General features: G+C 35.3%; 1 protein-coding gene across 4 annotated transcripts in view; it reads left to right on the top strand.

The window, feature by feature from the left end:
- col27a1a (collagen, type XXVII, alpha 1a) overlaps nt 1-13,586 on the top strand; it is an 86,712-nt gene that overhangs the window by 42,878 nt on the left and 30,248 nt on the right. For all 4 annotated transcript variants that reach the window (XM_086151882.1, XM_086151880.1, XM_086151881.1 and 1 more), the window contains exons 14-22: nt 471-515; nt 5,385-5,438; nt 7,198-7,242; nt 8,431-8,484; nt 8,720-8,773; nt 9,961-10,014; nt 10,106-10,159; nt 10,269-10,322; nt 11,923-11,967. In XM_086151882.1, the coding sequence (XP_086008008.1) occupies nt 471-515; nt 5,385-5,438; nt 7,198-7,242; nt 8,431-8,484; nt 8,720-8,773; nt 9,961-10,014; nt 10,106-10,159; nt 10,269-10,322; nt 11,923-11,967 (459 nt within the window). The remainder of the gene's footprint in view (nt 1-470; nt 516-5,384; nt 5,439-7,197; nt 7,243-8,430; nt 8,485-8,719; nt 8,774-9,960; nt 10,015-10,105; nt 10,160-10,268; nt 10,323-11,922; nt 11,968-13,586) is intronic.

The following is a 13,586-nucleotide window of genomic DNA, read 5'->3' as shown; positions in this document are numbered from 1 at the left end:
AAATATCGGACAAATCGATATTTTTCCCTTTACGTCGGTGCTCGACGTAAAGTCAAAGGCGTTGCTTCACTTCTTCCTTTCTGAAAAGGTTAAGAAAATAATTTTAAAGCCATGAGATCATTTTCTGTTTTTGTTGAGACCAAAAGACCAACACTTCATCTCCCTCCGTCTGCACCACTATAACTCTTTTGTATTTTGACCCACGGACTGAAAACACACACACACACACACACATAACATGGGATGATGGGTTTAGATCCGCCTCGAACTTTACACACACACACACACACATGCGCGCACACACTCCGCCGCACACACACTCCAACGCACACAGCCCCCTCTCATAAGCCGCGATGAACACTGAGCTAGTCTTCTGAGCTTGTTTGTTTAAAAAAAAGAGCCAATAACCCCAGAAACCTGTTCCTTCTCCCTCCCTTCATCTCGCTCACTCGTTCTTTCTCCGTGACCAGGGTGACATGGGAGCCCCTGGTCCTGCTGGAGTTTCTGGACTTATTGTGAGTATTCACTTCTGTCTCGCCGTCAATTCATCTCACTTTAAATATACTATTTTTTTTTTTTTTTTTCTGAATAATGACTGTATTTTAAGTGTTTAATTTAGAAAAAAAAAAAGAAAAATCCCATGAATTTAAGCTCCTCTCTCTGGAGGTGCTTTAGCATTTCTAGCAACATTTTTTTGCGGGAAAAAAAAAAAGTTTTGTTTTTTTTTATCGTTGTCATTTTTAAAGATTCCACTGTTTAGTCCATCTATTGTCGTCGTTGTGCATCTAAATATCTTCAATTCACTCCTCTCTTATCAGGATCAATACTTGCACCCACCCGTCGCCCCACTGAACAGTTTTTTTTATTTAATGAGAAAAGCATTCGACTTTTTTTCTGAATAATGACTGTATTTTAAGTGCGTAATTTAGAAAGAAAAAAAAAATCTGAATTTCCAAGAATTTAAGCTCCTCTTTCTGGAGGTGCTTTAGCATTTTTAGCAACATTTTTTTGCAGGAAAAAAAAAAGGTTTTTTTTTTTTTATCGTTGTCATTTTTAAAGCTTCCACTGTTTAGTCCATCTATTGTAGGTGTTGCGCATCTAAATAGCTTCAATTTACTCCTCTTTTATCAGGAACCATACTTGCACCCACCCATCGCCCCACCTAACACTTTTTTTTATTTATTTAGAAAAATATTTGACTTATTTTCTAAATAATGACTTTATTTTAAAAGAAACCAGCTGCATCATTTAGAAAAAAAACAAATAGAATTTCCTTTGCACTGCCAAGAATTTAAGCTCCTCTTTCTGTTGGTGCTTCAGCATTGTAAACATTGAAAAATAGTAACATTTTTTAAGGGAAAAAAAAGATTAAAAATTTTTGCTCTCATTTCAAAAGCTTCTTCTGTTTGGTCCATCCATTGTCAGTATTGCACATCTAAATATCTTCAATTCACTCCTCTCGTATCAGGAACAATACTTGCACCAGAGCTTCGCCGTGCAATTTGTTTCTGCTCACCCAACATTTTTTTTTAATTTATTTGGAAAAACATTCGATTTTTTTTCTAAATAATAACTGTATTTTAAAAGAAACTTGCTGCTTAAATCAGAAAAAAGCACTGCCACAAATTTAAACTCTCTGTAGGCGCTCTAGCATTGTAAACATTGAAAAAAATAGTAAAGAAAAATAGTAAAAAATAATAAAGAAAAATAGTAAAAAATAGTAAAAAAAAATGAAAATTCTAAATGTTATTTAGAAAAACATTTCTAGATAATGGCTGTATTTTAAAAGTAACCAGCAGCTTAACTAAGAAAAAAAAAAAGTTGTGAATTTCCATTGCACAGCTTTAGCATTGTAAACATTGGAAAATAGTCACATTTGTTTGAAAAAAAGACATTTTTTTCTCGCTGTTGTTTCAAAAGTTTCTACTGTTTGATCCATCCAATGTCAGTATTCCACATCTACCAAATATCTTTAGTTACATCTTCTCAATCAGGAACAATACCCACACCCACCCAACATGATGCCCATCGTTCCTGCCCTCCCAACAGTTCTTTTTTTATTTATTTAGAAAAACATTTAATTTTTTTCTAAATTATGATTGTATTTTAAAAGAAACAGGCTGCTTCATGTAGAGAAAAAAAAAAGAATTTTCTTTGCACCGCCAAGAATCTAACCTCCTCTTTCTGTAGGTACTTTAGCATTTTAAACATTAAAAAATAGTCAAATTTTTTGGAAAAAAAGGTCTTTTTTTCTCGCTCTCATTCAAACTGTTTGGTCCATCCGTTGTCGGTATTGCGCATCTAAATATCTCCACTTCATTCTTCTTAATCAGGAACAATACTTGCAGCCATGTGCCGCTGTGCCCTTCGTTGCTACCGACCGAACATTTTTTAAATTTATTTAGTAAAACATTTAATTTTTTTCTAAATTATGACGTGTTGTAAAAGAAACTGTCTGCTTCAGTTAGAAAAAAAAAAATCTGAATTTTCTTTGCACCGCCAAGAATCCAACCCCCTCTTTCTTTAGGTACTTTAGCATTTTAAACATTAAAAAATAGTCAAAATTTTTGGAAAAAAAGGTCTTTTTTTTCTCGCTCTCATTCAAACTGTTTGGTCCATCCGTTGTCGGTATTGCGCATCTAAATATCTCCACTTCATTCTTCTTAATCAGGAACAATACTTGCAGCCATGTGCCGCTGTGCCCTTCGTTGCTACCGACCGAACATTTTTTAAATTTATTTAGTAAAACATTTAATTTTTTTCTAAATTATGACGTGTTGTAAAAGAAACTGTCTGCTTCAGTTAGAAAAAAAAAAATCTGAATTTTCTTTGCACCGCCAAGAATCCAACCCCCTCTTTCTTTAGGTACTTTAGCATTTTAAACATTGAAAAATAGTCCAAATTTTTGGAAAAAAAAATTGTCTTTTTTCTCGCTCTTATTCAAACTGTTTGGTCCATCTGCTGTCGGTATTACGTATCTAAATATCTCCAATTACCTCCTCTCAATCAGGATTAATACTTGCAGCCATGTGCCGCCGTACCCTTTGTTGCTGCCCACTGAACGTTTTTTTTAATTTATTTAGAAAAAAAAAAAAAAAAATTCTAAATTATGATGTATTGTAAAAGAAACCGTCTGCTTCAGTTAGAAAAAAAAAATCTGAATTTTCTTTGCACCGCCAAGAGTCCAACCTCCTCTTTCTTCAGGTACTTTAGCATTTTAAACATTGAAAAATAGTCAAAATTTTTGGAAAAAAAAAATGTCTTTTTTCTCGCTCTTATTCAAACTGTTTGGTCCATCTGCTGTCGGTATTACGTATCTAAATATCTCCAATTACCTCCTCTCAATCAGGATTAATACTTGCAGCCATGTGCCGCCGTACCCTTTGTTGCTGCCCACTGAACGTTTTTTTTAATTTATTTAGAAAAAAAAAAAAAAAAATTCTAAATTATGATGTATTGTAAAAGAAACCGTCTGCTTCAGTTAGAAAAAAAAAATCTGAATTTTCTTTGCACCGCCAAGAATCCAACCTCCTCTTTCTTCAGGTACTTTAGCATTTTAAACATTGAAAAATAGTCCAAATTTTTTGGAAAAAAAAATGTCTTTTTTCTCGCTCTTATTCAAACTGTTTGGTCCATCTGCTGTCAGTATTGCGCATCTAAATATCTCTAATTACCTCCCAATCAGGAACAATCCTCGCACCCACCCGTCGCCGTTGCCTTCGTTCCTCCCCACCTAACAGCCACATAATTGTTTGTGATTGCCGTGTCTTCTGCCGCGTCCCGCCCTCGCCCATCCGGGTCGCTCTGGATCTATTCCTGGCCTCCGGCAGCGGCGGTCGGCCTGTAATCGGAGGAGTCTCTGATTACAGCTCTGCTGCGAGCGACGGTTTAAAGCGACCAAAACGCCACCGAACAGATATATATAAATATACAAACACCTTTCTCCGGGAGCTTAAACTGCGGTTGACGAGTAAAAAGTGTTTTGATGACACATGGAGAGAAGAACGGGGAAACCTCCACGGGTGGCCGACATTGGTACGATAAAACCACGTTATGATTTTAAAGGATTTATCGCGGGGGGGGGGGGGGTTTGCTTTGAGTGAAAATGAGTTTGGTAAAATCACACAATTGAGTGAAACGGCAAAGTCAGCGCCACCCCGTCGGTCCGACAACAACAGCACTCGCCTGGATTTAGATTTTCTCTGGAAGGGATATCATTTACGTTGCCACATGGCAGTCTTTCTTTGTCCCTCATCACCGCAAATATCGTCTTTTCTTCCCAGCGGTGCATCTTTTCTTTTCTTTTCTTTCTTTCTCACCGCAAGTGATCTTGAAACAGTCATCATTTTCATACATCCGAGATCTTATTAAGTCAGACCTGAACTATTTTCATTGGATATTTTAATAAGTATTATCAATCAGTATTGAATTTAGAAACTCCAATTTTTTTTCCTTTTTTTTTTTAAATTTTGTATGGATGATGACGTACGATTTGATATGATCATTAATGATTTTAAAGTTGAAATAAAATAACAAAAAATTTAAATAAATTGCAGTTTTCATTTTGTTCAATTTACATGATCTCTAGTTGGCCCGGAAATAAACATTAAAAAAGAAATGTGGCCTGCCAGCCAAAATAATTGCCCACCCCTGTATTAAATACTATGTGATTGATGGGTTTTTAATTTAATACGGCAGCACTTCTACATCCACCCTGCTCAACGGAATGGGAGTCACATATATTTGGAGAAAGTTAATATTATCTTCAGAGTCTGCAGAATATCTTACTTTTATTTTATTTTATTTTTTTTTAATTCCAGCTAATTCCAGCATTTAAACATGAGGGATAATAAGTATTACTTCGACTAAACCGCGATTCGGACACAAAAAAAATAACAAATACGTGCAAACCCTCTGTGTTTGCATGTCATGAGAGTTTTATCCCTATCTGAACTCATATGTCATTTTTCAATCGAAATCATAACAATCGTGTTCTTGGGTTCGACGACTCGAGTAACGACGTATCGTATTTTAAAAGACAAGACATCAGAACGCTGCGCTCACCCAACGCCTCGGGGCTGCTAATATTAACTACGGATTACATCATTTCCTGCAAGAATGATGTCGACGAGAACGTGTTTATTTTGGACAGATTCTGTAAATGGCCGGGATATTGGCTAAAAAGGGAAAAACCTTAAGATTGCAAAATCCAAACTGCAGCCATGACTTACATAATATCGCATGTAACTATATTTATTCATTCTGCGCGCCCTTCTTGCAGTCGTCCTACAAAAATCGGTCCGGGCTTCAATCAGAAGGGCCGCTGAAGTGCTAATATATTAATACGACTGTAAATTGTGTTTTCTCCCTCCTCCTGGCGGCAGGGCGATATGGGACCCGTGGGAGAGATGGGCCTCCCGGGACCCAGCGGGCTGAAGGTAATCCGACAAAAAAGAAAACCTGGACTCGTTGTCTTGACCGATAATCGGTAGCGTTGACACTTTAGGTCACTTTAGGGGTCTCGGACTGGCGGCCCTCGGAACAATATTTTGTGGCCCCCCCTGCCTGAAAGAAAATCTTTGTGAGAGTGCGGCATTTTTTTTTCTGAAATGCATCTGGGGGTTTTTACACAGTGGGTTTCAAAGAAGAAAAAAAAAACAGGCGAGGAAAAAATGAAAAAGTAACTTTGCAATTATTTTTTGCTTCAAAATTTGAAATCCTGAATTTTTTTGATAAAAAAGCATCAAGTGGCATTGTTAAAACAATATTTTCTTTTCTTATCTCTATTAAAAAAAAAACACACAAAAACGATAGGAAAAAAAACGGGCGAGGAAAAAATGAAAAATTAACTTTGCAATGTATTTTTTGCTTCAAAATTTGAAAACCTAATTTTTTTTTATAAAAAAGCATCTAGCGGCATTGTTAAAACAATCTTGTCTTTTCTTATTTCTATAAAAAAAAACACAAAAACGATAGGAAAAAAAACAGGTGAGGAAAAAATGAAAAAGTAACTTTGCAATTATTTTTGCTTCAAAATTTGAAAACCTAATTTTTTTGGATAATAAAACATTTAGTGGCATTGTTAAAACAATATTTCTTTTCTTATTTCTATAAAAAAAAACACAAAAACGACAGGAAAAAAAAACGGGTGAGGAAAAAAATGAAAAAGTAACTTTACAATTATTTTTTGCTTCAAAATTTGAAAACCAACATTTTTTTTGATAAAAAAAACATCTAGTGCCATTGATAAAACAATCTTTTCCTTTCTTATTTCTGTGAAAAAAAACACAAAAATTATAGAAACAAAAACAGGCGAGGAAAAATAGAAAATTTAACTTTGCAATGTACTTTTTGCTTCAAAATTTGAAAACCTAATTTTTTTTTGTTAAAAAAAATGGCATTGCTAAAACAATCTTTTCTTTTCTTATTTCTAAAAAAAAAAAACACAAAAACGATAGGAAAAAAAAACGGGCGAAATGAGAAAGATTGATTTAATAACCAGAATAGCCAAGCACAAACACAAAAATTATTGAAAAAAACAACTGGCTTAATTTAATAACCGGAACAGCCACACACAAATACAAAAACAATTAAAAAAAAACAGCAAAATTAAAAAGATTGATTTAATAACCAGAATAGCCACACATAAATACAAAAACAATAGAAAAAAAAAAAAAAACGGCAAAATTAAAAAGATTGATTTAATAACCAGAATAGCCACACACAAATACAAAAACGATAGGAAAAAAAAGAATGGGCAAAATTAAAAAGATTGATTTATTAACCAGAATAGCCTTGTAACATTATACTTCCTCTTCCTCTTCCTCTATTAATCCATTTTCTAATAAATTCTAGTGACAAGAGTTTCTCTTTTACGGTGTCATTTCATCACCTCTTTTTTAAGATTAATTTTTAATGTTAATTCATCATGGTTTTTTTTTTTTTTTTTTTTAGAGGAACCCTTCATTCCATATAAAGATTTTCAGAATTCACCTCTTTACCTCCTTTACACAAAAACAAAGGACAAATTTGGACTTAGAGTTACTTCTAGGTCCGGTACCCCTTGACATCAAATTACGTGGCCACACAAATGAGTCTGACGCCCCTCCTTTACGTCAATACGATTCATAATAACAGAGGAAATAACGGCGAGCGGTTCCGTCCAGTGATGTCGTCTTCTTCCTGTGCTTCTTCCAGGGGGTGCCTGGAAATCCCGGAGAACCAGGACTGAAAGGTGATAAGGTGATCTGAATATTCCTGTTATTGGCCTGAGTCCGAGCAGCATGTCGAGGATGTTTTGTTCTTTTGCATCCTAATCCTCCGTCCCATGTGTAGATGTAGCGCATGCTTTCCTTCAGCTTTGCATATGAACGTTTACACCGGGTTAGTTTATCGCCTCGTGTTTTTTTTTTTTTTTTAAACTCTTCGGGGAAATCGGCGCTTTCCGCAGACTCAAACAAGCCGTCGCTGAAAGGCGCAAGCTTTATATTTGAGGAAAATATGTGTTCGGAGCAAATACCGGTGCAACTTTTTCCATTACATCTCTTTGACTCTGCCAGTTAAAACCAATATTCATAGTCAGGCTTGTTTTCTTTTTTAAGAATTGATCCGATATTTCATTTATTTGTATGACTAAGATACGAAACTATAAAAAAGGTTTTGTGCTTTTACAAGGAATTAACACATATCCCTGTGTGTTCATTGGTTATGTGATATTGCAAGCAAAGCCAGACTCTCCTTAGTTAGTTTATGAGGATATTTTAAACACAAGCGGTTTAATACGAATGTAATATCAATCTTCTCATCTGCAGTTTCTTTTGGCAGAGCCACGCTTGGCTCCCAAAATGTCCCGCGAACTATAAAATTGAATCATGATGTAAGATTTGTGCAAAAGCCTAAACTAAGCAGGGTGTTAAAAATAATAAAACATAAAGTATTGAATGAAAATTGAGGGAAAATGTTCAATAGATTAAGAAAACGTGCTTTCCGGCAAATTCCAGACAGGGATGATTCGAATTTCCCCCCCCATGGGGATCAATAAAGTTTGATCTTATCTTGCTGCACAGGAAAGGCTCATTAAGCCAGAACACGGGACATTTAATGGACTTTTCTAGTATATACATATATATTTGAATAACATGCAACAGAAAAGATTAATTGCATTTATTCACTTTATGATGCACAAATGTCGTTTATTTTAGCCTCTCCAACTGGAAGGGTTGGAGGTTTGTTTTCCAGCTCCGTCCGTTTTGGTGGCACGTTGCTTCCCATATGTGTGTGTGTGTGTGTGTGTGAGTCGCTCTATATAAGTTGAGGTTAGCTATTGACCACAAGCTGATGATACTGGAGGAATGAGAGGTCGAGCATAATGAATGTTCTTTGTTTGCACTTCAAACATCAACCTGTGTCTGCTCATTCCTTCTCCATCAGGGTGACATCGGGGTTCCTGGAGAACAAGGAGAGATCGGGTTCAAAGGAGATAAGGTGGGTCGCCGATGCAATTTAAAACCGCCTCGGTCCCCCTGCACCTCCTCCTAACTGGCATTTCCTCTCCTACGCGCCCGTAAAGTTTTGCAAACGTTTTTTCAGAAATCTTTTTGCAAGCGAAACCGAACTGTTTTGCAGAAAAAACTGAAATGTCACGACAGCTTAAATCTGTTTTGTTGTTTTTTTTTTTGGATCTGAATTCTGCTCAAATATCTGTATTTCCATCCGACAGGGCATTCAGGGGGCTCCGGGGTTACCTGGCATTCGTGGAAAACCGGGACCACAGGTTAGTTCTGCAAGTCAAAAGCGTTAAAATGTGATTTTTTTTATTTTTATAATTTTATTAAGTTTTTGATTTCCGTGTCAAAGCCTGAATATTGGATAATTAACATGACCATTTGTGTTTGTGCAGAAAGGAAAACAGAATAATATTGTACAGGAATTTATTTATTTAGATTTATAAACACATATATATTATTTTTTTTATTTTATTTAATTTTATTATTTCATCCTTTTATTTTATTTTCATTATTATTTTAATCTTGATGTTCACAATTTTTTAATAAATAGCTATCAATTGGAACAACTTAGCATAACAAATGAGGAGAAGCATTCAGGTACACCTCCATACTTTCTATTTTTAGTTGAGGTGTTGACAAACTCAAGGCTTGCGGGCCAAATGTGGCCCACCACGTTATTTTATGTGGCCCTCCACAACGTTTAAAAAGGTCCGATTGTCTTAAAATAAACAAATCAAACGCGCGCATTGACCATAAACTACATTTCCCAGCATTTGTGTCGATCACGTTACCCATGAAGTGACGGCGTCCCACCATTGGATCGCAGTGAATCCGCATCAATGCCGTTTTGAGAAATGCAAATAATCCCAAAATGTCCAGGAAGAGTAAAGTTAATGTAGATGAAGGATGTTTAAGAAAGATGGGAAGGTCACTTCAAGGAGAAAAAGCGCTATGTTTTTTGTGTTATGACGCAGCGTCGGTTGTCAAAGAGTACAATCTTTGTCGCCAAACACAGAGCTAAGTATGCGAAAGTCAGACTTCCAGAAAAACAACAAACTGTCCAAGAATTAAAGCCCAAACTACGACGGAAGCAGAATGCGTTCACGAAATGCGCATCCAAAAACACCAAAAACAGTGAAAGCTAGCTTTGCAACAGAGCGACATGTAAAAATATATCCTTTTTTACATCTACGCGAATGCATATGTAACATTTTAGATTTGAATGAGCAATAAATTCAAATTATTTAACATTAAGGAGTAGTTACATTTTTGATTGTATTTAGTTACATTTATACTGTTACTGTTACATTATGCTGATGTGGCACAAAAAAAAAAAAAACGTACCTTTTTTGTGTCTCTAAATTTGTTGAAACTAAATTTGACGTACGGCTCTTCTGATCCCAATGCATGAGATGATTGAAGGAAGCTCATTTCAACTTTTCCATTTTCGCAGGGAAGCGCAGGAGAAAGAGGCCCCGACGGTTCACCCGGACCGCCGGGTCCCGAGGTCAGAATCCAAACCTGCGCCGTACGCTTGCGCTGAATCGCCCGTCGCTATTTCTCACCACATTTTGAAACGTTTGCTTCGATCACAATAGGGTTTCCCTGGTGACATGGGACCGCCAGGAGAGAACGGCCTTGAAGGACCAAAGGTGTGTGAAGAAGGGGAAAAAAAAAAAAAACACACACACATCATAAAATGATGGGAAATTATGAGTGCTAACTCATGAACCTGCTCTTGGCCGCTCTTTGACCTCCCAGGGAAAGCTTGGAGCCAGAGGTTTACCAGGTCCGCGAGGGGTGCCTGGACTGGAGGTAAAACCCTGAAGCACAGAACGCTATTCAAAGTTTTATGAGACACTACAGAGAAAATTAGAATATTGTGATAAAGTTGTGTATGTGTATACATCACACAATGAATAGACTGAAAACCTGTCTCCCTCTGCAGGGATATTAAATTAAATTAGATTAGAAGTGCATCAGAATTTACAAAATGTGCAGTATTTACAGATAAAAGCAATAGTAAAGAATAAATGCAATTTTTTTTTATTTTTTTTTTTTTACAGCTAGTGCGAGTATGGTGGATAAATACAGGACGGTCTCAGAAAATTAGAATATTGCGATGAAGTCCTTCTGTAATGCAATTAAAAAAACAAAAATTACTTTTTCATGATATTCAATATTTTGAGATAGGATTTTTGAGTTTTCTTGTGTAAGCCATAATCAGCAATATTAAAATAATAAATGGCTTGCAATATTTCAGTTGATTTGTTATGAATCCAGAATGTATGACATTTCTGTTTTTGTAATTGCATTACAGAAGATAAAGAACTTTATCACAGTCCTGTACAGTACTGAAGGCCTCAACTAACCCCAATTTTTTTTTTTTTTATACATTATATATTTTTTATATAATAAATTAATAATTTTCTTTATATACTTTTACACTTCAGAGTTTATTTATTTTATTTATTTTTTTACTTGTATTTTTAACCAGCTTGTCCTTGTATGTCTTGCCGCTGCTGCTGCTAAACAATTTCCCAAAAATGGGATCATTAAAGTAGATCTTATACCAGAGGCGGGATGATATTTTGGCTGTCGGGACACATTTCTTTTTTAATTTTTACGCGCGGGCCAACGAGGTGACGTGTAAATCGAAAAAGATAAAAATTGCATTTTGTTTCAACTTTAAAATTAATGATCATTTAAATGTATCGACATTATTTTGTATGTAATCATTCATACAAAATCAAACAAAAGGAAAAAAAAAATCTAAATTCAATATTGATTGAAAATACTTACAATTATAAAAAATATATTTAATATTAATATTTAAATATCAGATATTTATTAGATGTTAGTAGATATATTAGTAATATATTTTATATTAGAATATTAAAAATATTCAAAAATGTTAAAATATTCCAAAAAAATGTATGCAATCATTTATATACAATCAAACAAAAGGAAAGAAAATCTAACTTCAATATTGATTGAAAATACTTAAAATTATTTTAAAAGATAGAAAAAATAATATTTAATATGAATATTTAAATATCATATATTTATTAAATGTTAGTAGATATATTAATAATACATTTAATATTAGAATATTAAAAATATTTAAAAAATGTTACAATATTCAAAAAAAAATGTATGTAATCATTCATATACAATCAAACAAAAGGAAAAAAATCTAAATTCAATATTGATTGAAAATACTTAAATTAATTTTTAAAAATATAAAAAAAAAATAGTGCAAATTAGTAGATATATTGATAATATATTTAATATTAGAATATATAAAAAATATTTGAAAATGTTAAAACGTGTTCTCCAAAACGTGCCTTATGTGGCCGTAAAATGCCCGAGTCTGCCTTATACAAACGGTACGATGATTCTCATCTGTTTCCAGGGAGACGAAGGCCCGCTCGGACCTCCAGGACCAACAGGACTCGAGGTAAGAAAACTACCTGGAGAACCAGGACCGCTGGAGGATCTCTTTCCTTTCGTTTCCTGCTACACCCTCTAGAAACGCCGGCCGTTCCTTCGCCTCCGCGTGTTGTTATTTAATTGTGCATGTTTTTCCGGCTTAGGACAATCAAACCATCTATCATGTGCGTGTTTGTGGTTTCCATCGTCCCTTTTTTTATCTTTGCTACGCTCATAATGAAAGGCAGGCGGAGAAAGGGACAGAAATATCACCGAGGACATGTCGGCGCTCGCCGCTCGTGAACCCACGTGTCTACGGTCCCATCCAGGATCGTATCGGAGGATAAAATCCTCAGTCTCTTTCTGCAAGGGAAATTCAGTTTTCCTGTAAAAATAGTGAAATCATTGGAAATTTGGGGGTAAAAGTAAACACAATTTCTCCCGCATTTTGATAAAAGTCCGCTGCCTTTTCAGAGCGTCTTTGAAAAACAGTTCAATAAAGACCAGCGACGCGACGTGAGCGTTAGCGGATGTTTTCTGATTACTTTATCTTTAGTCTGAGTTTTCCAAGCAGTTGTTGTTAATCATATTCAACGTATAATCATAGCCTGAACTCATTTGAGACGGAGCAGAACGTTGCTGCTGCGCTGCGTGATCTCAGATTGCATACTATTTCTGCTGGACAATAACTGTGATTGTGATGAGTAAAATTGCCGCTTTAACTTCCTTTATGATGTTTTCCCACGAAGCCAGTTCAGCGTTACAGAACGTAATGTTCTCTGCATAAATTAAGTTCATATTTAGTCTAGAATACATAATTATACAGGATATATTGGCTGGAAATGTAAAAAAAAAAAAAAAAAAAAAACGGTAACCACAATGAATGAGTTCTAAAAGTAAGGCTAGTTTGTATTGCAACTGTTTTCATAGTTATGAAAAAAATGTTTAATCGTCTATCTATCTTTATATTTGTGCAACAAATGGATGCACCTCAAGGAAAAATACCGTAGCGTCAAGTTCAAATCACAACTTGTGCCTGGAATCATTAGACGGGTGCGACTCAAATAATACGTCTGCTCTCCTGTGCAGTTTAAGCAAATGATAGCGTCTAAATAGCGTCACATCCGTTTGCAAAAGACCAATCCCCTAAATGAGGGCAGCAAAAAAAAAAAAAAAAAAGTTAAAAACAGGCATCTTCATGGGAAAAGGTTTTAGTGTTTTGTTTTTTTTTCTTCTGGAAGAAATCCCGACTTTTGGGTTGAAAATCTGAATTGAGACAAATTCCACGGGATGAATGAACGGCTCGCTTGGTATGAAAGAAGCATACGCAGAGCTGGACCGAGGAGGCTCGAGGTGGATGCCCAATGTAGATTTTTTTAAGTTTTATTGTTGACTTTTATGTTGTTGTTTTTTTTTGTTGTTTTTTTTTTGCCCCATTCACTCAATTGGAGTTGTGTTGGCAAATCGGCCGGAAAAAAAAGCGACGCGTAAATATACGAGGAAAACATCACGGTTAGTTAAAAGAGAACCTTTCACTCCGAGGAAAAAAAAAAAAAAGAAAACATTTTGCGTAACCTTGCTGACTGGCCTACTGTAAGGAAAACTTTCTGGTAAAAACACACTCGTCCGGTCGGCTTCATAAAATAT

The sequence above is a fragment of the Fistularia commersonii genome, chromosome 9, assembly GCF_037954325.1.
Source record: "Fistularia commersonii isolate RoL2024-O1a breed Wild chromosome 9, RoL_Fcom_v1.0, whole genome shotgun sequence".
Classification (NCBI taxonomy): Eukaryota; Metazoa; Chordata; class Actinopteri; order Syngnathiformes; family Fistulariidae; genus Fistularia; species Fistularia commersonii.
Note: the sequence above shows the minus strand (reverse complement) of the source record. Positions and strands in the feature narration are given on the sequence as shown.